General features: G+C 41.1%; 1 protein-coding gene across 1 annotated transcript in view; it reads right to left on the bottom strand.

Annotated features, from left to right (window-relative positions):
- Positions 1–23753, bottom strand: part of trrap (transformation/transcription domain-associated protein) — a 74697-nt gene that overhangs the window by 42615 nt on the left and 8329 nt on the right. Inside the window, exons 17-43 of the mRNA XM_088439362.1 lie at positions 23466–23660; positions 23063–23254; positions 22818–22983; positions 22473–22729; positions 22113–22313; positions 21039–21190; positions 19202–19401; positions 18871–19088; positions 18297–18494; positions 17917–18177; positions 17668–17829; positions 17306–17402; positions 15927–16048; positions 14901–15071; positions 14354–14422; positions 12827–12946; positions 12478–12597; positions 12090–12254; positions 11831–12012; positions 11193–11391; positions 7964–8092; positions 6741–7007; positions 5970–6176; positions 3092–3250; positions 2877–3011; positions 2317–2427; positions 1144–1290 (exon numbers count right to left, since the gene is read on the bottom strand). Of these exons, the coding sequence (XP_088295488.1) occupies positions 1144–1290; positions 2317–2427; positions 2877–3011; positions 3092–3250; positions 5970–6176; positions 6741–7007; positions 7964–8092; positions 11193–11391; positions 11831–12012; positions 12090–12254; positions 12478–12597; positions 12827–12946; positions 14354–14422; positions 14901–15071; positions 15927–16048; positions 17306–17402; positions 17668–17829; positions 17917–18177; positions 18297–18494; positions 18871–19088; positions 19202–19401; positions 21039–21190; positions 22113–22313; positions 22473–22729; positions 22818–22983; positions 23063–23254; positions 23466–23660 (4602 nt within the window). The remainder of the gene's footprint in view (positions 1–1143; positions 1291–2316; positions 2428–2876; positions 3012–3091; positions 3251–5969; positions 6177–6740; positions 7008–7963; positions 8093–11192; positions 11392–11830; positions 12013–12089; positions 12255–12477; positions 12598–12826; positions 12947–14353; positions 14423–14900; positions 15072–15926; positions 16049–17305; positions 17403–17667; positions 17830–17916; positions 18178–18296; positions 18495–18870; positions 19089–19201; positions 19402–21038; positions 21191–22112; positions 22314–22472; positions 22730–22817; positions 22984–23062; positions 23255–23465; positions 23661–23753) is intronic.

Consider the following 23753-nt stretch of genomic DNA (forward strand, 5'->3'; position numbering starts at 1 on the left):
GCGGCGGCGCGCGGGCCGGCGATACGGCGGGCAAGGACAGAGGGTTCAATACGAAGAGGGCGGGGAGTTGAAAAACAAGTCGCAGGCCGACCCGAATAGACTCTTGCTATCTTGCCACTGTCATTATTTTGTCATTATGGCTGTTGGTGCCTCACTTCATGTAAAACTGATAACAGACAAAGGACTCGGGCATCTGCGGAAGCACAAAGAACTAAGCTGTGACAAGGAAACTTTTGCAGTCCTTTGGGAAGAAGCAACCTGCTGCGGAGGGAATGCTAACAGAAGTTTCGCTGAAATAGTGAATAAAGTACTTGTAAAAATCACGGTCATCAAGCATCAGATAATCACAACAATACAGTGCACATCGTTAAAGGTGTGATGATTCATTAAATAATCAACAACTAATCGATTATTAAATAAATCAACACATTTTTTTATAAATGTTTGCGCCTTAAAAATTTTAGATTCTTGATGAGATTTTTTTTTAGATTTTTTTAGACTAATTAGCATTGTAAAATTCAGTACATCTTTAGTTTACTTTCTAAAATATAAAATAAAGATCAACATTTTTGCAGCTTTTTTGACATTTTACGAACCAATACAGGAAAAAAATCATGAAAAAAAATTGTACCGTTCAGTTTCTGCAGTGTCGATCTGAAATAGCCCCCCCCATTAAAAAGTGATTAAAAAAAAACAAACAATAAAAACGATCAATCAACAAACTATTTGACAGATTCATCCCTTTATCTAATATTTTCTGCAGCCCTGCTTATCAAATATGTATTGATTTCACTTGTCCTCAGTGAATGATTTTGTTTGTGATGAATCAAACTAAAACACTTGCTTTCATTTTGACAAAAATGTTAACGTTTTGGACCATACTAAGAACTGCATGATTATAACAGCATGCTTTCTGCACTCAAAATTTGAAATGTTATCCTGGGGGTGGTTTGCATTGCTTTGTGGTTCTTCTTGTGACCCTAACTTGAGGTTAGGTCCCCTTTGACCCAATTTGGGCAAATTTGACTCAACTATTTTTAGACTGTAAGTTCATTCCGCAGCGAGAGGTGGGGTAAACAGCACCTAAATGTTCAGAATTTCTTTAAATAAATGGCAAAATACGTAATGTATCTGCTTCCTCACCACAGTCATGAGCAGCCTGTCAAACCACTGCAGCTTGAGCTCGGCGCGAGGCCACATGTCCGGTCGGAGGGCCGTCTTCATCAGGCTAACGCAGCGACGGGACAGCAGCTCCCCCGGAGACCCGGCCACGTTGGTGCTGTCATTCACCTATGCAGGAAGAGGAAAGGAGCACTAGAAGGGTTGGGACACTTATCATCGCCACTGACAAAGAGTCTTCATCTTCCAATATCACTCCCGCTTGGCGGGGAGGAGAGAAATCACGTAGGTCAAGGAGAGCCTCCAGTAGCAAGAACGTTGCTATTAGGCAGCATTTCATTGACGTGACAAGGAATGTGACAGTGGTATAGTCACTACCACACTATGGAAACCATCATTCATACCCAGCATGCCGGTTCAAGGCCGATTGCTGACAATGAAAGCCTGCTGGCTATGGAGTTTTGTGTACATCTGCTTGATCATTATCCCTGACATTTTTTTACCTGCTGGGTTTGATGGAGTAGCACAATGCTCTGTTATTAAGCAACAAAGAACTGAAAGATTGTCTCTATCGAATTTATGGAGTGTAGCACAGCGCATTGGTAATATAGCTGTCACTTTAGAATCTTTTTCAAATCGATTATCCTATCCATTATTCCATCCAAGTGGAGCAAAACCCCCCTCTATTTCTTTCTATGAATATTCTAGTAAGGTTGAACGTGAGTTGATTTTTTTTTTTTAACCAAAGAATCCCTAGCGACAAGCTCCGGCAACAATCTGATCCTCTTTCACAATTTTTTTACAGGCATTGTTATTGTTGATGAATACGTGTTTTTTCCCCCCTAAATTACAGCCGTAGCATGCATTTTGCACTTTGAAGTAATTGAACGTGACCTTATTTTTGTCGCTCTTGTTGTAATTGGAAATTATGCCAAACTTGTGATTTTTAGAATGGTTCATGTAGAAAACGGTGGGACAAACAACAATCTGGCGGACCTTTGAGTCAAATATAAAGTCGACCTATTTTTAAAGTCGACTGACCCACCTTGATCGACTTTTTTTTATTTCCCAATTGGTAAGATAAGTGACATGCGATACATGAAAACCACAATAAAAATACAAGGCCATTAAAACTCAATTACATGCAAACAAGCATCTCTATTACTGCTCAGTACCGAATGTGTTGGATTGTGTTACCTGGCATGCAATCCGGATGAGGAAATTGACCACCGTGTCCGTATGTTGCTTGTCAACAGGTTTGGTCAGCATTGTCTCAGTGCCTGGCATAGTCTGACTGCGACCAAACACCTAAAAATAAAAAGAAAACCCCAACAGTTGTCTTTTTGCAGACACAAATGTAATCTTTACTGAAAATAAACATAAAACATTCATTTCCAAGAAGCATATAACCAAAAATTGGATGGATGGACTTCATCTCAAAAAATGTTTACACTGTTGTTGGAAGGTTGATTATTCTGAGCTTTGAAAAGTAATTTTGTTTATGTGGCAGAAATGATAGTTTTGACGCTTCAAAATGATAAAAAATTACTGTGTTTCAGATGGCGCAAATCAAAAATAAGAAAATGATGCTGTCTGCTCCTGGCAAATTTCATCTTAGAGCGATGCTGTTTGAACAAACTGCTCTGCAATCATTATCAAACAATACAGCTGAAGGGCAACCGTTGCACAGTTTGAAGTGATTGCTAATTTTGGCGGAGGCAACGAAACAGCAAGTAATAGAATTTAAATTAGCTCACAGCAGAGGCCGTTCCCGCCGCCGTACGGAATCTTTTAGCATCCTGTCCGGCGGTGGCGCCTTCTGCGGAGAGCCCTCCCTTCACAGAACCGCTCGTCCCTTCACCGCTGGAACCCGCTTCTGCATCGGAATCGGGCTGGCGGGACCAGAACAGGACGGATAGAGACGTATTACTGTCGACAGAATATCGAGAGAAAAAAATGCGCGCGTACACACCAGTTGGTCTTTGATCCTTTGCAACTCCCACTTGATGACCACCTCGGCCAAGTCCACAGCCAGTTTCCTGTGCTCGATGGTCACGGTGGGAGTGAAGCCCAGACGCTGCATGGCACTGATCATGTGTTGCACCAGGTGGTGGCGCACAGGGTAGTATACCTGTGAAAGCAAGAGTAGAAAGGCATTTCGGATGTTGTAACAAAATTGAAAGGAATTTATGCAAGTTGTGATACATATTGAATATATTGGTATGGATATATCATACAGTATATTGTATGTGTATGAAAATAGACTTAAGTGCAAGTATATATTGTAATATAAAGGAGTAAACCATGAATTTACAAGACTGTTGATAGCTGAGGAAAATATATTTTGCATAATCCTGTCAAAAATAACCAGATTTAAAGAAAGCATAATTGAAAATTAAGCCCATTGCATGTACAGTATGGAATGTAGTAAAAATGTAAAAGATAGAGTTGCATGTAGAGGTGCGACAATTCATTGATAACTTGTCGATTATCAAACAATCAATACTCATTTTTGATCATTAACAACTTAGACCAGCTATGAGTCCATGACATTTTTAGGCCACGATGGCCGTGAATGAATTCTACTCTTGTCGAAAGGAACTTTTTGGGATGGTGCAATTATCTTTGATTTTGAACGGCAAATAATAATAAAAGTTAATGTTATGATTATATTCATCGATGAAACGAATCGCCCATACAATATTCAAAACTTAAATTTCTCCTTAAAAATATGCTGAAATAGGAGGCTGTTGTTTATTTTGCATCAATGTCTGCTTATTACAAAATAATTTGCACTTATTCATGCTTGATCTTGCAAATAAATTACCCAATTGCCAGTTAATCACTCTAAATTCCCATAATTTACAATCATTACACAATACCCTGTATAATCCCTGAGGAAATTTTCTAGCCTTTAGCAGTTCTTGATATTATCTGTGTGAATGGCATTGAACACATCGCCAAATGATTTTGCTAGTTTAAAAGCCGCAAAAGTTGAATCGAGGCAACTGAACTCTTTCCGGTTGCCTGGGTTCAACTTTTGCTGAGAATCAACACGCATGGTTGGCTTAGAAATGTTTGTTGGTCATGTAAATAAACAAGAATATGTATAAATTGTGAAAAAACCATATATATATATACATATATATACATATATATATACATATATATACATATATATATACATATATATACATATATATATATATATATATATATATATATATATATATATATATATATATATATATATATATATATATCTTCATATAACACAGCGGTTGAAATTTTGGAAGCACAGCACACACCGAGTTGGACGGGTTGCAAAATCACTGAGACCGAGTGAGAAGTCGCATCCACTTAGTTTCAAGGATGTGACATAGAACACTAAAGCATCACGCTGGAGGTTCACTTAGCCTCCTCGCGAGGCAAACTGGGACTCTGGAGCATGCAGACAAAAGAGCGAGAGATGAGATGTCTATCAAGGGGCTGCTGCTAGTGACAAAGGATATTAAAGCTTCTCACTTTGAGGGTAATTATAGTCGATGGAGCAGGACTTCAACGCCTCTTAATGACAGTGAGGCTAAGCCCTGTCCATCACATGTGCACATACACAGGCACACGCACTCAAAAGTCTCTCATCTGCCTGTCATTATCTCCCCCAGTGCAATTATGCTGATGTGATTACATTAGATTAGTCATTTGGCCCAATGAGAGCAACCTGTCAGTGAGATAGAAAAGAAATCTGGAAAAAAAAAATGTAAATTCTGAACTGGTGAAGCCAGGAACATCAAATGAGGAGGAATCAAGTGTCAAACCGCGTTTTAAGAGGAGTGTTAACACACGGGTCAATGAAACTTTGCTGGTGTTATTTCATGGGTCACGCTTCTAAATGTATCTGCTTTAAGGCGATTACGGTCAGAAGACAGTTGCCCCAAGGGAAGCAGAAGTAGCATTATCGATAACTTTGTCAATAACTTCCATCAATAGCATGTCGGGTCAGCATTGGTTTTAAAAGTATGATAACGCAACAACCGCCAAATCTCAATGCATCAAGAGATAGTGTAGCTCCTGCCCACTATCAAAGTGCCCTTGAGCAAGGCACTGACTCAGTAACACTCTTTGTTCTCCTGTCCTCTCTCCTTGAATGTGAGTGAACTTGCATATAGTAGCGGGTGACATGAGTACCCCTGAGGGGGTTATAATGAGGAAAATAAATCAAATTGAAAATTAAAAATTAATGTTGGGTAAGCTAACTTAAAAAAGGCTCCTTGCAGAGTCGACTATGTGTATTCATAAAATCCCGAAAATACAAATGAAAACTGCCCAATCGGCTTTTGGAGCAATGCATGATCAAAAAGTGCAAATATTCAAACCATTTGATGATGATGCGGTATCAAACTCTGAATTTAGCCCGTATGACTCATATGAATAGTTTGAATCATCTCTCTCTCTAAATTATCCATAAAGGTGCATGGCTGTTTATGCGCCTTGAGCATAGCTGATAAAAAGACCAGTGTGTACCCCAGCTTCTGCCAAAAACTCAAGCTCACAAATGACCACAATGGCTTGAAGCCCATACAAAAGAATGGATGGAGAAATTCAGTTGTCTCTAAAAAGGTTTTAATATGTATGGTCTAAAATGGCATGAACACAGATGGTTAATTACACTGACACATCCAGTGTGATTATAATCCATTACAGAACAATTAATCTGTTGCTCGACTGCTTTGTCACAGCCAATATAGTCGAATATATAGGGAATCAATGCGAGCACTGGTGATGGGATGACAGGTGGAAGTGCATGGGTGACCTACTTTAATTACAGTGCTCACACTGCATTGACTCACCCGGAAGTGCTGGACGATTAGGTGCAGTATGTGGACCAGCTGCGGTACCGTGTGGCCTTCCTCCACGATGATTTTGCGTGTCCAGTGCGTCAGCATTTGGTGGCCGTCCTCCATGCGGGCCGGCACAGCTGGAGTGAGGATGGCCATTGCCTGGCGGACAATGGCTCGGGCCTCCATGGTGTGGGCCTTTAAAAGGCTGTGGAAGACCTAAACATGGAGCACATTTTCATTCTGGTGGCATACAGTTAGCCTTCATTTATCTTGCGACTTTACACTGCAATGCAATGCAGCCGGAGTCAATCATTTAGCATTCAAGCTAATGCAGTTATACAACGTTAAAAAGTTAGCATATCCCAATCAGCAGTCTGCGATATCTCAACTGAGAACACAGTGTTTTGCAAAAGATTGACACGTTAAAAAGGTGATCTGAATAAGCTGAATGTTTTGAATTTAGCGGTGTAAAAGGTGAATGTCCCTGTAAATTTCGAGGTAAATAATAAACATACCAATTTTTCCAGGGCCAAAACCAACTATTAGTTATCAAGGAGGCCAATAACCAATATTTCACGCCAATGTTCATTTTCAGTAGAAGGGTAAATATAGGAATCAAAATTAGACAAAATACTTTCTTTTTTCTTTTTTTTTTTTTAAAAAGGCCACTGCTAATATTTGTCAAAATATCATTAAATCTGTATTTCCGTACCACATTATGTATTAGCCTTAAGATAAATAAAAACTGCAATTGCATACTACTTTTGTGAGCCGCCTTACCTGGAGAACAATCTTCTTGTGAATGGCAAACTTTGCAATTATGTGTGCCAAAAGTAGATGTCCACTATATTTACAAGCAGGGTCCACGCAGGCTTTGGGCAACAAGCATGGCCAGGCGAAGGTCATGAGGCGTCGCAGCTTGCTGTTGCGCGACTTGTTGTTGTCGTGAATGTGGTGGGGCGCATGCTCCACCAACAGAGTGGAAAACTGAAGCAAGCATATTCGTAAAGAGTCCAGCAGGTCAGCCTGCTTCTCTGGATCCAGAACCTTAGAGAACATGGAGTTATTTTAATGTGATAAACCCACATTTGAACTAAGGCCTAACCCTAATCAGAAAATCGTAAAAAAAAAATACATAGTGCAACATAAATTAAACATACATGCGTTAAACAAATTTTATTGTATTCATGATCATTTTTATCTTAATCAGCTGAGCTGGTCAACACTAATTTTTGTAAAAAACACTGGCATCGCCATAAAAAAAAAACATTATCGGTCAGACCCTAATTTGACCCGGTAATACATCTGTCATCCTGAATAAAACACACGTTCCCCAAGTGAATTCGTGTAAAAGTAAAATCGCTTCTAATCCAAATATTAATTTATCTTAACTGCATTTAGGCTTCAACACTCGCCAGCACTGAAAGCAGACCAAGGGAATGTAAAGGGAAATTAGATTCAAACCTCCAAAGAAAAAACATACACAGCCAAAATAGGGCAGGTACTAGTAAAGTGATAGAATATACCATTGCACAAAAAAACAGGCTGACCTTTAACATGGCCACATCTTGACATTTACACCCGGAATTATAGTTTGGTCTGATAAATGAAACGGGGCCGGTGGGATTATTGGGCAAAGCGAAGGCAATCAAAGACAGGTGGAAAAGGCTAAAAAGGGTGGTATCATGAAATGTGTGGAAAAGTAGGGTGATGGGAATATTTACTTGCATTGACGCTAAGCCAGTATTAAAACCTGCTGAAGAGACAGGTTATGGGAGGAAATTTATCCAGTAAAGAAATCACAAAGACAAAACTGTTTCATTCAATGCCAGCCCAGCTGAAATGAATTTTAGACATCTCTAGACAACAATGGCAGTGAACGGGTTAAATAATGAGCAAAGGTTGAAAGAATGGGAGATCGAGTACAGAAGAGAGCGGAGGTGGAAGAAAAACTGTTGATGTGAGGAAAATCAATGCATGGGAGCATCTCAGTGCCCGCGTACCTTTGTGATGAAGACGCTGGTAATGCTTTCTGGATTGTCCCCTTCGGGATTCGGCGGGCCGAGCAGCTGCTCTCCTTCCCCCTTCTCGAAACTGTAGAGGAAGGCTGGATTCAAGATGTGCTGCAGCACCTTTCAACGAAGAAAACAAAACATTACACTCAAGACCGAAAAATGTGGTTTCACAGATGGCATTCCTGAGGAATGTATTGTACAAGACAATTTGTGCAATTTGAACTCTCTAAGTCACTAATCTCTTTAAAATCTGAGATAATGAAATTTTACAGATGATGATAATGAATTATATGTGGGAATAAAGTATATGAACAGATGTGTGAGGCAACTGGGACCAATAAGAGCAATAAAAGATGACATTTTAACTATTCAAGACAGGAAAGCAGTCGTATACTCTGGATGTTGCATCTGTGTATGTATACTGTATATATTTACATAAATATGCGATTTTATATATGCGTTATATGTGAGTTTATCAATATAAATGCAGAAATCTAATAAGAGGAGCCTGGCTTGCTTAGTTTTGTGATATGAAATAATATCAAAACAACCTGTACGATACGAGATGTTTTACATGTCTTCCTACCTCATTTTGAACATCACAGCTGCAATATATACAATTTCTTTCCCTGGCTTTTTTTTCTTCTTTTTGCCTCTCTTTTGTTCTCAAATTTTCACTCAAATTAATGATGTGCTTTTAATTCAAAACAGCCACAGGAACTACAGCTTGACAACGTTCAGAGAAAAGTGTAAAAACAACCGATTCAATATCGGCCAGATAACTTGAAAATATAAATTGGCCAGACATAAAAACATAAAAATAACCCCAAGAATTAATTTCGGAGAAGCGGTGAAATCTGCAGGGATTGATGCCAGAATAAGCAAATGGAGGCACGAGCTCGATTAGCCTGTGAAATGCAGAAGATCTTGCCTACAATAAAGCTAACGACTGCATTTATTAAAGAAGCTGCTATCTGTTAATGAGCCCTCCAATTCAATCCATCATTGGAGACGACGGGGCGACGCGCAGTGAGAAACGATCACGGTGGCATATGTTCCCCCTCCTCCATTAGGTCATTACTCGCGCACAGCGTAAAGGCGATGGCGATGGATACAAATGCAGACGGCCGGCATGCTGCTCGAAACAAAGACGGCGAAAAAATACACGCCGCAACGGTCTGTTCTCCAGCCTCATCTGTTCACATCATTTCTTTGCTTCACTGACATCAATCACTGCACCATCACAGTATATTTTGGTGACATAATTACATGAAGGCGCATATATCAACACACACAGAATGACTTTGTTCATGTAGCCTGGATGTTATTTTGGATCTGTTAGATTCAAAGTCCATATTCTGAAGTGCGCATGTGTTATGTCAACATACAAATCTACAAAAAAAAAAGCTCAGTGACCAAAATTACGGGACATACGCTGTAAGTCGATTCACAAATGTGGGTCGTTAGGTTTCATCTCAAAACAAAAACAACATTATAACGGGGTGCACTGCAAATAATAGCCTGGAAAAATATGCAAGGCAAACAACATATTAAGGGTCATCCATTTCATTACAGTCTTATTTGGTCAAGTACGAAAAAATGACCAGGGTAGATGAAGTGTATTGAAGCAGTAGTAAATATAGCACAAACTGATGAGGCATGATGACCATAATACAGTGGTTGAACTGTACTCAACACCTGCACTACATGTTATATAACCACACAGCAGTATACAGTGAAACAACACAGTAGTGCACTTCATCAACTCCGTGCTCGCTTTTGTTTGCATGTCTGCTTGAGTTATGTACCCCAAATCTGGCTGTTAAAAACATGTCTTGATGGACTGCATTGGGGAAAAAATATATAAATTAACTTTAAGAGGTTCAGTAGGAGTTCAGTAGTGTAGTAGTTTAAACATTGTTCTTTTTCTTCTGCGCACATTTATACCTCCAAGTCAACCATTCATGAAGATGCGGGTATGTGAACGCAGAAACTCCGCCACAACCTCAGCAAATTTGTATACATTATCAATGGAACATTTTGCATATGATTTAGAAACAATACTTTTAATAAACCTTTTTAGACGAATGTTTGTTGGGTTTATTACTTTGATAAAACATTGATGACATCGTAATCATTTGCGATTACCAAAAAAATCAGATCTTTTTGGGCTGTATCACCCAGCCCTATTTCAAATAGAGGTAGTAATGACAGCCATGAGGGAAGCAGTTATGATGGAAGAATTGGTAGATTTGCAAACTAAGACAGAAAAGTCGAATTACTGTGGATAAACAGGTTGGAGCAGCAGCAGCAGCATTACTGCTGCATCGGGAATCCGAGAGCAATTACCCATGTGTGGTGTAAGTATATGTACGGATCTCTGTTAGCCAAACGGGCGTTCGGCTTCAGCAGGGCAGGACAAACCTTCCCCACTGACCTGTTTTTACTTTAGAGAAAAGCTGTAGCTGCCTACACTTTGCCAGCATTGGTTCCTGCTCAAACTATGTGTGTGCGTGCGTGCCTGAGCCAGCTCCAAAAAAAAAAAAAAAAAAAAAAAGCAGGAGTGATAGTAATGCTTGCAGCGGCATGTCAGGTAGAGAATACACAGGCATTCATCTCTGGTGCCTATAAGTGTCTGAAAGTGGAATTAAAAAAACATGACCTTTCTGACTCGTTCGAAGAACTTCTCACATGAAACGGGCAAACCAAGTCCCCAATGCTCCGACTATGTGCTCGGCGAGAACAAAGCAAGTCAGCTAAGGTGACAAACTCATAATTCATGCCTTATAATTTATGATGCATTATTCACTGTGAGGCTAGCAAGGACAGTTAAAAATATGTTTTACGCCTAAGACAAACCAAATAATTAGTCAAACTTTTTTTCCCCTCCGAAGTGCGCATTCACTTACATATGTTACGTTCCATTATTAATGATTTTCAGAAAGGGCGAAACTAAAGTAAGTACAGAACCGACTTCTGGTTGAGAAAGAGCAAGAATCAGTGAGGCTGGATGGATGCTTTACAACAACAGAATCGATCTTTTTTTTCAAGCGTGCTCAGGCTTTGATGTTAAATATGGAGCGAAACTGACAACCGCCATCTGCATGTCAATTCTGATTGCTGCTTGACAGAAATGTCAAATCGCAGAAGGATTTTCAGCTCCCGGTGGGACAGCATCCGTGAATGTCTTTTCTGCTCTGGCTGCAAATGAGCGTACCTTAGCTTTGAGCTCGTCGTTGAAGTGTGGGTCATTGAACTCGACAAAGCGGAAGAAAAGGGCACGCTTCTGGATGATGGAGTAGTTTCTGGGAATTTCCTCCTCCATGTACTCCTTCAGGAAGGTCATGTTGCATAAGAAGCGACCCGTGAAGGCCCGCAGCAACTGGAACAGCAACTCGATCTCGGAGTAGTTGCGCCTTTTGGATGGGACACAGGGTCAACAAGTTCAGCGCACCAGGGGAGTTAAGTCTCAAGTCAAAACCAGCTCTTGGCTAACAATGCGACTCAGACATTATAGAACTTTTTTTTTTTTTTGCCTACTGTTACACTTTACTCTGGGTTCTTAAAATTAATTACTTTTTTCGCCAATAGATGTCACTAAAACTTACACATGCTAAATAGAATTCAAAATCACAGCCAGTTATTATTCTATTTGAAAACAATGTTAAATCTCAGCAAATCGAATTCATACAGTGAATTGAACCCAATCCGTGTATTTTTCTTGTTCTTTTTAATGACAATAATAATGAGGTAAATTAGTACAATTATATCATTTATGAACAAATCATAACTGTATACTTGACTGTTGAACACCAAATTTGCTCACCAATTTAATTGAATGTTCAATATACATACTTGCAGTAGCTAAGAAGACAGTATGCCAGCAGCTTGGGTTCCTTCCAGTTGGTGGCAGCCATGTTGTCCTTACGGTGTCTCTCTTGAAAGGCCTCGCTGACCCACACACGCCTGAGCTGATTCACCAAGGAATGCTGCCCTGCTAGCCAGCCTTCATCGTTCTTCACAATGATACTGATGATCTGGGTTGAAAAGATGAAAGAAAAAAAATTAGATTAGCATTTTCTTACTTTGGGTGCTGTAATAGACACACGCGTACTTTAATGGCTTGAAACTGGAGGTCCAGTCTGGCTGTGGTAGTGGAGGGAGATCCAGGGCGGACTGTTGCAGCCGTGCCAGCAGGAACCAGCAGGGTGACAAAGCGATTCGGATTGGAGGCAAGTACGTCTCGTAGAGGCTTGGCATCTTTGTGTTTCAAAAAACTCTGTATATGGACACATACAGCACAATTCTTAACTACAACTACCCGGAAATTAAAAAACCTAAACGATGCCTAGTTCAGTGTGCCGCAAAACGGAATACTTATATTTGAAAAACCCAATACTTTGTCATTATTACCCAGTAGCTAAAAAGCCAAAACGCTTTATAACAGCAAATGTGTCTTAGCACGCCAAAAGGACATCCGCTTAGTGCTGCCAATATCTGACCATGAACATGCGGCTCCACTGAGGGTCATTAAGCGTAGCCTCCATCATGAACAGCTCCACTGTCTGTGAAGGATGGCGAGTCAGGAACTTTATCAAAGGCTCCCTGAAAGGACTGCCGGCCTGTATGGTGGAAAAAACACATTATAATTATAATATAATACAAATAAATATTAATACGAATAAATATCAATATATGGATTATAGACGCCACAAAATGTTGACCAACCCTCAACTTGGTAGACAAAAGCATAAAATTATGATGAAAAATAATACCAAGCTTCACTGACTTGAGTATTTATTGAACTAAGACTTGCACCTAATAATTCATAATTTTCGGGGGGAGTCTTACTTCTATAAGCATGGCCCTCTCAGTCTTCATGACGACCTCCAAAAGAGGTTTGACTAGCGTCTGAGGTGCAGCGGGGATCAGGTGGAAAAGGTTAATGATGGCAGAACAAATTTTCATTTCCTGTGAAGAAACAGTCAGAGACAAACAAAAGCAGGCAGAGGGGAGTAAATCAAAAACTCTTGGAGAGATTTCCAATGCAGGACAAAATGTATTTTTGATGAGAAACCACTGTGAGAAAAACAAAGATGAATTTTAGTCAAATGAAAAATGCATTCTGTGTCAATTAGTAAAATAACGTCAACAGGGGAAGACACTCAGATGAGTTACTGACTTACATAGCCACAGCAGACAAACACTTTCAGGACATTAAGTGTATATATTCTTTATAACCACTACTGACACTGTAGTAGGCATCTTGGGAGGTGCAATTGTCAGTCGGGGGCTAGAGGCTTCCAAAACGATCAAAATGTGAGAGGTGCTGACATGACAAGTATCTTCAGACAATCACAAACACATGGACACAAAACCAAAGGGCAACTCCACTGGCACCACTGTCACAACACGGGCTCGAGTAAGCTTCAAAAACGTCACCAACAGAGGGCGCAATACCAGGTCACATCTCACCTCAAAGCCCTCCAATGCAGGCTGCGCCAAAATGGGAGACAGTGATCAGAATCAGCAGGGGAACGTGTGTGAACGCGTGTTTGTCTTTGCTCCGTACGAACGGCGAGCGGCTGAGACAAGGTTCGGTGAAATGAATGAGTGGGCGGCGAGCGACCTCAGGAACAACTTTTAGGCAGTGGAGCACACAAACTAAACCCAACCACATTTGGAGATAAAAGGTCACCAAAGAAGATATTTCGGTCCCCCGAGTCAAAAGGTCAATTGGACGGGCTGTTTCGATATCCTTTTCGTTCTCCTCCGTTTCGAGCCATCCTTCATCATCCGGTTGTTGTCGTTATCGGGCTCGGCTAATTGACCACGCTGACCCTGGCTTTACGGCGACTTCACAGCCCACTCAACTGGCATGTGACAAGGAGTCGGGTTGAGAAGAAGAAAAAAGGGGCTAATTTGCATATTATTATGCAAAGCATTTGGAGATGGGGAAGTCAGAACTCCTGATAGGTTGAAAAGGTTTTACTTCCATTGCGAGGCGACTGATTTTTTTTTTTTCCCACTCTCACCTTTTCTTTGCCTTTACAAGGTTATCTGTCAGGAAGATAATGAGGCGCCGCAGCGCTGTGCCTACCACTGCCAGGCTGGCGCCTAATTAATCATTGATTGTAATATGGCCACTCACAACCCATCTGGGAAGAGGCCACGCAGAGGATGTGTTGACTACATGCGACTTAAGCTTCCTGCCACTTCCTGTTAGCTTTAGCCAGATCACATGACATTTGTATTGACTTGCTGTTTCCGCGCTCGATTCAAACTAAATCTCAACTGAGGTACATCAACATGTCGGTGGTATTGAAGCCTCGCAGAATTTTGTGTGTGTGTGCCTTCAACTTGAGCGTGAATACTCACACTTCCGTCGCTGCGCTGGCCTCCCTTGTGTGTTATTACAACCACCTCCATCCACTTCCGCAGGTGTTGCTGGTGAAACAAAAATGACTGAGAAAATATAGCAAAAAGACATGCATGCATGGATGCAAATCGTCTTGCTCAAATAGAGGTATGTAAAAGTACTTCAGAGATTTTTGCAGGTATCAGAAAGTCACTAATGCATTTTGGTGCAATACACCTTTCTTTTCAAATTAAGAGCAAATAAATTGTAACATGAGGCTAAATGGTGTTAAGGTGTCACTTGGAAAATATTGATTACATTTGTTTTGTTATGTTTTATACAGCATTGTCATTTTTCAGCATATGATCCGAAATAAAACATCTAAACTGCCTAGTGCTGGTTAGGGCGGAAAATATTTCACCGGGGTATTTAATAGGGATGCACAATAAAATCAAATTGATTAACTTGTCATTTCAAATACCAAACATCTATAAAACAGCCATAGAGATGTCTAGAGACGTCTATAAATGTTTACAAATACATGAGGGAAATAGAAGCTTTTCTTACCATCATTTGATCACAGAACTTGTCATTGAACGAGTTAGGGAAAAGGCGCGTGACAGAAGTCAGACGATTGACCACGTTCAGCGTCAGACTGCGGTAGTCGCCCAGCATCATAAGCAGGGGGCGCATGTGAGTGTGGATTTGGTCCACCTCAATGGTGGCTCCCTCCAGAAACTGAAAAAAAAAAACAAGTGGGTGGGATTTATCAGTTCAACGTGATTTACTACCTATACTATATACTGCGCGGTCAGTGCAACCAAAACTAGCCAAACATTGGACAGATTTTCTAAAATAGTACACAGTGCAAACTGTTGAGAGACAAAAGGACTCAGTTGAGTGCAGGGTCCATTGCAAACAAACACACACACACACAGAAACAAGAGAAACATAAGAGAAAGAAGCATGGAGGCCACATTCATTTTCCTCTCAGTGGTGAGAACAAACACTCCATCCTGTATTGATCCGGCCACAGCAATGCTCATTAGTGCTATCAGGGCAGAGATGAAAGAAAGAATCGGGGGTGGGGAGAGGAATCGCAGGATGAAGAGTGATGGCGGTAAAAAAAAAGAAAATGAAGGGCACGGAAATTGAAGGAGAAAGGGGACAAAGAGCATCTGGGGTGAATGAATTGGGATCTTCATGGTATGGATCATTTGATAAATGCGGCCTGGCCACTTCACTCAAGTCTGATAAATCACGGAGAAGTTCAGATGGATTAACCAATGATCTCTGCGATTGAAAATGACGTGAACGAGGCAGCCGATAAAACGTTGGAGAAGCCGAAAAGAAGCATTGAGATGCCGGGAACGTACTTTCTTCAAACTTTATGAGTTAAAAAACATGACTGCGCCTCACAACTCGAGGGCAGTATTGAATTCTAGTTTGGGGCGATATTGGACGGGGGTGTCTCAAGGTTTTTACTTAAAAGGTGGTTTACATTCAATAAGGTGGAGAGACTAAAACAAAAAGAAATCCCTGACAAATGAATCTGAGAATAAAAAGAAAAAAATTATCTTTTTTTGTGCTGACCTTCCTCATGCATGCCTCCCCTGCTTCCTGAAGCTCACTGTTGGTTGAGTTGAGGGCCTTGAACAGGGCAGCAATAATCTTCTCTCTGGACTGCGGCAAGTAGTTGCAGGCTGCCAAGGCGTCTAGGAATGCAGCACAAAAATGTACATTCATTCATAAAACATCTGCACAAATGTCCCACACTGTGTAAGAGTGGCTTTGCAAATAACTAGGTGTTGAATGGTTAAATATATTTTAATGATGAAATGAAAGTCACTCATTTACTGCCATTGACGGCAATAGACGTCAGGGATCCAATTTAACTGGGCTGAAAGTGAACCCGTTATTCAAAATGTTTCACAGCAAATAAAGCCAACATTTTATGACTTTTTTTCGGCAACCATGATGTAATGAAAGTCAATTCACTCATTCATTGCCATTGACGGCTATAGATATTAAAGATCCATTTTAACTGGATTGGAAGTGAAAGAGTCAATCAACATCATTGGTACCATCTGAGTATAAGACACACCCTTAATTTGGGGGTCAAATTCTGATATTTTCTATGTTATCATGTATAAGATGCACCAACACTTTGGCAACAATTAGTTTCAGATTTCCCATGCTGTGAGCGGTAAGTGAATACCTCACCAGTGTAACATTGCATGCGCTCGAAGCAGTTGTTTTTTCTTTTCCTCGCGAGGCGGTTCGAGTTCATTGTAGCATAAATATTCAAAGTTGAGCAGCATCCGTGTTTCAACAAGCTTATGATTGCGTATATATGCCAAAAGACCGCAATTAATACGATTAAAAATGGAAAACATTTCAGTGTACTCTAACCGGCGCACTCTTAACTGAGTCAGCTGGAGACATTATAAGTTATACATGATCTTCTCTATTTTAGTAATATTGCTGTGTGCGAAGAAGGATGGACTCGGACGGTGGTTCAGCCTGCTCGCTTCTTTCACTGAAAATAATGCTGACAGAACCTTCCCCAAATGGGGTCGAATAAAAACAAATTTAATTTTTATGTTACTGTTTATACGATGCACCCACACTTTTGGCCGTCATTTTTTGAAAAAAAAAAAAAAAAAAGTGTGTCATATATTTGGGCAATTACCGTATTTTTCAGCAAATAAAACCACTATTTTATGACTTGTAGAAGTGACCACATTTCATGGTAACATTTTCACACACTTTTAGCATAGAAGTGACAAATGCGAAGACGCTGTGTTGTAAAGCGACAAATGTTACGTTGTGAAAAGGCTCTCTTTATCACATAGCAAAAACGACAAATTGACAGACAACTTGCCAAAAGCAAATGTAGCTATTAATTAATTTCAAACGTTGAACCACCAGGCGGAGTAGCTAAGGCGAGTTGCTAAGATGACATGACTCACTGAGCGCAGCAATGCGAAGGGGCACCAGAGAGGGGAGGCTCTTATAACATGGCAGCTTCATCAAAGCAGCATCATCCGCCTCGCACAAGTTCAGCAGCTGAAGACAGAAAAGCAAAAGGTCAGAGCTCCCCTGTTTGAAAAACATGCAAATGTTGTGGAGGGCCTGAAAATAAAAACTTTTTTTGAAAGTTGAAGCTAACAATGTAAAATACATGCTTGTAGAGTTGCGATGATTAACCCATTTATCGTCAAACTAATCAAATTAATTGATTATTTCTGACATAGGCTTTTTTCCAGGGCTGTGATTTCATGCACGGATCCAAATAAATCCAGTAATAGGTGAGGTACTGCATGTGTTTTACCTCCGTGTAGAAGACCTTGTGCTCCATGACATTAAGGTCCATCGTGAAGAGGCGTGGCTGCAGGGTGGTGCAGAAGGTGTTGCCTTCCATCAAGCCGATCTGGGCGTTTGCAGGCTGGTGGCGCAGAAGATGTTTCTTGGGGGGAACCATATCTTGTAAAACCTGATGAGAACCAACAGCATGGAAGCAATCAAAGGATTACAATCAAACTTTTGAAATGTCAGGATTTTTCCTTGATTCTGATGTTACCTCTTTGTGTGGCTCCATGATGACAGTGACACTTTTGCCAGTGACCTGAGCGAGCACCTGCAGGGAATGCATGGCCTGCTTTCTGACAGTGGAGTTGGGGGAGGTCACCTCTCGAACGAGGTCATGCGTAACCATGTGGAAAGATTTGTCTTGAGCGGTCAGAAGTTCTTCCGTCTTTTCTTCATCCTTCAGTGGAGTGGCGCAGCGTACCAGTAACTGCTCCAGGGTTGTCTTTGCCATGGCTACAGCTCCATTTGACACCTGGGTAAAATTCAAGTTAGGTGAGAACTTGCTGAGCAGAAGCGCTACTATTATGTATTGATCTTCTAGTTTTAACAGGATCTGTGTATATGTTCAATAAATCAATCAATCATTCTCACCTCTCCAGTGAGGTCCATCATAACAAACAGCAGGGCCTTAAGAAAAGTGAGCTGGTTTTGTAAAACCCAGATAAGAGGCAATCTTTCCATAAGGAACTTGATGGACACCACACCCCCGAGTTTGGAATACCAAGCCTGCTCGTAACAGCAGGCACATAGTCGCTCCACAATATATGAGAACAAGGGAAGCTGACATGCCTGCAGATTCAAATAGAAGGCAAGCATGAACAAATCGTCTCATTGAAAAAAAAAAATAATTAGGACTGAACAAATTATTTGCCAGGACAATTTATTTTTAATTAATTTTTTTTGCTAGGTTCCGTAGCTCAAAGCACCTCCTCGTTGTCGTTGAACTGCTGAAACAACTCAGCTGTCAGTATTGCAAACTGTGACTTTTTCCAGCTCTATCAGCTAAAAAGATGTTTTGAGTGTCTCAGTGTGTGTTTTTTAAAGGTAATAATTGAGCACGTCTAATAATGGACATGTGGTATTATTTAGAAAAAATATGCACTTTTTACTGATGAAAATACCTAAAGTCGAATAACATATATTTTTGCTGGTTACAGTGGCTCACCCTCTCCTTGGAGCCAAGAATGATGCTGGCCACGTCAAAGATGACGGCCAGGGCCACCTCTCCGATCTTACACAATTCCTTCTCCTCGTAGGACATGCATATGGCAATGGCATCGATCAGAACAAGTGGATCCATACCCTTTGACCCGTTCTCTTCACTGTGAAACATGGCTGTGCTCGGCTGACTGCCAAGCTGGTAGCACGGCAGCAAGAATGGACCTGCAGGAACACAAAATCCACAAATGCATTTCAAGATTATGATACTGAGTGGCTGAGTAAATATTGTGATAGCTTTACTGTGCAATTGGGGCAAAAGCCAATATTTGTCTCACCACACTGCTGAGCCACAGCAACCATAGTGTAGTGGCGAATCAAGCTGGCTACAAAAGGGAGCGCGCTGGGCCGCAGGTCTTTTATTACGGCAGACATGAATGCTCCGGTCAAGGCCTGTTCAAAGGTTTTGCGGGCTGGTGTGTCCTGTGCCTTGTAGCGATGAGAGATGATAACATTGGGGATCCACTTCTCAGTAAAGCTGGGGGGGAATAAAAACAAAATGAATGAGCGGTTCTCAAACGACTGCCAGCAACAGTGAACGTAATCTAGGAAGTGATAAGAAGTTATGAAGTATAAATAGGAATGGGGAGGGGGAGTGGACTAATTTGTCGAGTAAATTGATTTCATATTTTTTAGACCTGTCTCTAAGCGCGCCTTCCTAGCAGACGTATGCAGTGTTGCAAAGGCGATAAAGGAGAAATACCCCCCGCCCCCACCCACAAACTGGGACTAACTGTCAGAACTTCGGGATGATTTTCAATCAAAAAAAAAAGAGTGACAAAAATAATGTTCAATTATTGCAAAGTGGAAAAGACATAGAGCCAAAACACAATTTCTTAAAAGGCGGGAAAAAAAGAAGTGGCAACATAGTAACATCAAGTGAGCAGTATTAAAAATGATGGTGCAACAGCAAAGTAACATTATAAAATATTCCCCATCCATGGTCCTCTTACCTAAAGACAATAATTTGTGCCAAATCTGTTTCCTTGAACAAATCTAAAACACAAACCTTCAGGCATTAAAAAAAGCTTATAAAAAAAAATAAATAAAAAAGATGGATTTTTTTTCAGTCGCCCCAATTAAGCATTTTTGTTACATTGTTTTGCTACCAGAACACTTCAGTTCATTATACTTTCAGAGTTTAGATTGGTTGAGGCTCTTTTTTTTTCTTACTGTGGCAAGTTGACAAAATGAAAAACCAGTAAAGTATCATTAATTGCAGCTTAATTTGTTTGGAAAAATGAACAAAGTTATGTTAATAACAACCACATATTATGTGAAAAGGATTTGATTTGTCTTTGCCCTTTATTTTGTTGCGCCTCTGCAGCTCTGCTAGTGTCCCTGTCTGTATTTGTTATTTACAACAGCTGAAGGCAACTAGGCCGCCGTGTTATTGAGCAGCTGTTTTCTCCATGCTTGAGCTTGTGTTTTATAATGCCACACGCCGGGGTTAGACCTGATGGATCACTTCATCTAATTATTGCTATTTAAAAGGCTGCTATTTGGAGGTGGGTGGGCAGGGGGCAGGAGCAGGTGAGGAAGGAGGAGTGTGACGAAAGCAGCGGAAGGAGATTGCCGCGGTGGGCAGGGTGAAGACTGTCGGAACGTCGGATCAATTGGCCTTTTGTCATTAAGGGACTGCCGCGCTGACGCTAAGTGTGTAACACACCAAGGCTATATTTAAAGTCATCTAATCAAAGAGGGGAAGGGCGAGAAGAGCGTCAATGTAGCGAGAAGAAAAACAGAAAGAATCTTTCATCGGGGAGGACAAATCAAGATGTCTGACAGTGGCGGCGGCAGTCGCAGCGCCCCAGATCATAACTGACACACTTCATTACCCCGGCAGAACAGCGCACACAGGCACACTTGTCTTTCTGCATGAGTGTTATGTGTGTGTCAGTGTGTGTTATGAAAAGAGAGCGAAAGAGCCAGAATTTAGCATAAACAGAGAGAGGAAAATCAATTAGCCTCTGCCCGAAATCAATGATGGTAATGTGACTAACCCATCTCCTTGCTAACTCTTCTCCCTTGCTGTCTGTAGACTCATGGTTTACTTTTCTGTCTCAAAGTCAAGCCTGTTGTTATCTACCATCTTACAAACGGGTGTTTGCTTACTTGGGATGAGAAAGAAGCTGGTACAGAGCGTGTTTGTTATCGTCCAGACTGGTCATGGCCACCAGGAAACATTTAATGACCTCCCACGCCTGGCGTCTGTAGTACGGCTCTGTGTTGGCACTCTTCAGACAGTCGAGGGCTGTCTCGATCGCCTGGAATGGGATACAGCGCGCAGAGCTTTGGAAATCTGATGACGATAATCAACTTAGAAAAATGGAAGAGGTGAATTGCAGCTTCACGTTATTTATTGTGATCAATTTACATGCAGTTGCTGAGCAAAGGCAATTGATCAGCTTGGCTACTTTAAAAAGGGAGCGAATTAATGCCACTGTGAACAAAGAGAAGATGATAAAGAAACAAGAATAGCCCGAGTAAATTAGAACACTGTGTAATTGAATAATATACCCGTCCCTTTATTTTGTCTAGACTGAGTCAACGAGAGACTTTCTAGTCAGAATTCTACAAAAACGACAGGCAGCAGTGACAATTTAGACAAGATAATCCATTTTTAGGATATCCGGCCACGCGACATGTCACCTTACCTGCTTGAAGCCGTTTATTTCACACACGTCAATGTCATTTGATCACATTTCTTCATCTAAGCCGTCTATTATGACTTGTGTTTCATCTAAGTTCTGCGAGTCAAATTTGCATCCTGTGAGAGTTTGTGTGTGACCTGAATCTATGAAGATTAGAGCCTGGCCAATTAAATCCTCCGAGCAAGGTGAGCTATATAAGGAAATTGTGCAAAAAAACTGACTTGGGTCTCACTATTTCTCACACAACCTAAAGTCAACATTTGTTGCACAAAGAAAAAGAAATCATAAAATACAGTGCAACATAAATTAAGCACAAATGTGTTCAATGAAACGCATTTGACTACTAGTAGCACAAATACATATGACAAGAATTAATGTCCTTCGAAAAATTAATTGCATCGTGCGATGCATTCTGTGAAACCCCACTGGAATGATGACGTCTCGTTCTAAAGTGGGAGGTGAATAAAATTACCAGAAACACATGCATGCTTGCCTATAAATAATGCTCTCTGAAGTAATGGCAGTAGGCTCTTACCTTCTCCATTGGGAGCTGTATGGAGGCTTTGCAGTCGGTGAACTCGGCCTTGATGCTGGGCCCTTGAACCTCAGTCACCACATAGTGCAGCCTCTGAGACTCTTTCAGCATCTTCCTGTTGCTGCCACCGAACTTTCCTAAGACCCGGTAGGCTACATGGGAGATCGTCTCAGCTGGGTTGCGAAGGGTACGCCACAAAGCCTTGGAGCACAAACACAGAAAATATTGGTGTGAAAAATTCGATCAATATATGAAATGTAGGGCTGGAAAAAAAAATGGTTGACTTGACCTTGATCTTTATCAAATGGGGATACGGTTGAACGTTGGGGGGAATTGCACCAGTCTGTCAAACCTCCTTACCTGCATGAGCTCAGCCCGAACAGGCTGGATATGGTCATATAAGAAGTCCGGCTGCAGGTTGTCAACGCAGAGCTCCAAGGTGCGAAGGCCTTGGCTCACGAGGGTCTGCGAGCCATTGAGGGCTGACACCAGTGGATCCATCAGCATGGGCAAGTATGGCAGCAAAGAGCTCAGACGCACCGGCACAGTCAAGCACAGCTCAACAAAAAGGTCCTTCATGTGCTGCTTGTGAAGGCCACTCTGCAGCATGTTCAGACCTAATGGCATGAAAAGGAGATGCGGGTATGTGGGGGGGGCAGGATAATTTACAGATGTTGTACAAGCAGACAATGTGAAGAGTTTTACCTTGTAAAAGATTGGGTAGAAGAGGCAGGAACTCTTGGTAGAGAAGATCATGGCTTCCTCCACCAATGGAGCGGAAGAGTGCCCGTAGAAACAAGAAATAATTGTACGGCTCTTTGGCTGACTGGGCCAGCTCCATTGAGCTGTTCACTATCTTGTGGAGGTGTGGCTAAGGAAAAATTGCCCGTTAATACCCATGTCTGACAAAATATAAATAAATAATAAGCCTTGTGTGGCAAGTTACTCACTTTGAGCATTTGCTCATTTTCGGCTGCAAAAAGCGACACTGATCCAAACACCAGTTTGAAGAGCTTGAGGTAGAGATTGGACAGCTCAACATTTGAGCCCATCTCTGGCAGCCTCTCAAGAAGATACTCCACTAAGATGGTGGCAAATAGAGCGGATGTCGTCAAGTTGGCCAGGAAGGAGTTTGCCACAATCTGAGGAAAAGTGAGACAAAATTAACAAATCCGTCCAGCCATAGCCATTTATCCTTACTCGGGTATTTAAGTTTTTTGAGGCTGAACTAACAATTATTTAGAAAATTGATTAATCTGTTGATTTTTGGGGTTGATTAATTGATGCCTCGGGCATGAAACATAAATTAACTTTGGATCATAACTGGATTTGCCCATAACATGGTCTGTGTACCTGCAGTGCATAGTTCTTGGAAATCCTCTCTACCATGTATGGAACAGTAGTTTGAAAAATCTCCTTGAAAGTAAGGGGATTCATCATGGTGAAAACCCCAGCAAAGTGCTCCAGAACCTCCTTCTCCTCCTTCATGCGTACCGCCTGGCAGTTGGCAACTCGAATGTATGCTTGCTGGTTGTTGGCGACCTGTACCTGGTAATAGAAGAACAAACATGACAGCGTTTAATGCTGTACACCTATTGCGTTGAATATGAATTTTCATTTATCGCCCGACCTTCTCCTCTT

This window comes from Hippichthys cyanospilos, chromosome 17 (genome assembly GCF_059441005.1).
Source record: "Hippichthys cyanospilos isolate Australia breed blue-spotted pipefish chromosome 17, RoL_Hcya_1.0, whole genome shotgun sequence".
NCBI classification, from domain to species: Eukaryota; Metazoa; Chordata; class Actinopteri; order Syngnathiformes; family Syngnathidae; genus Hippichthys; species Hippichthys cyanospilos.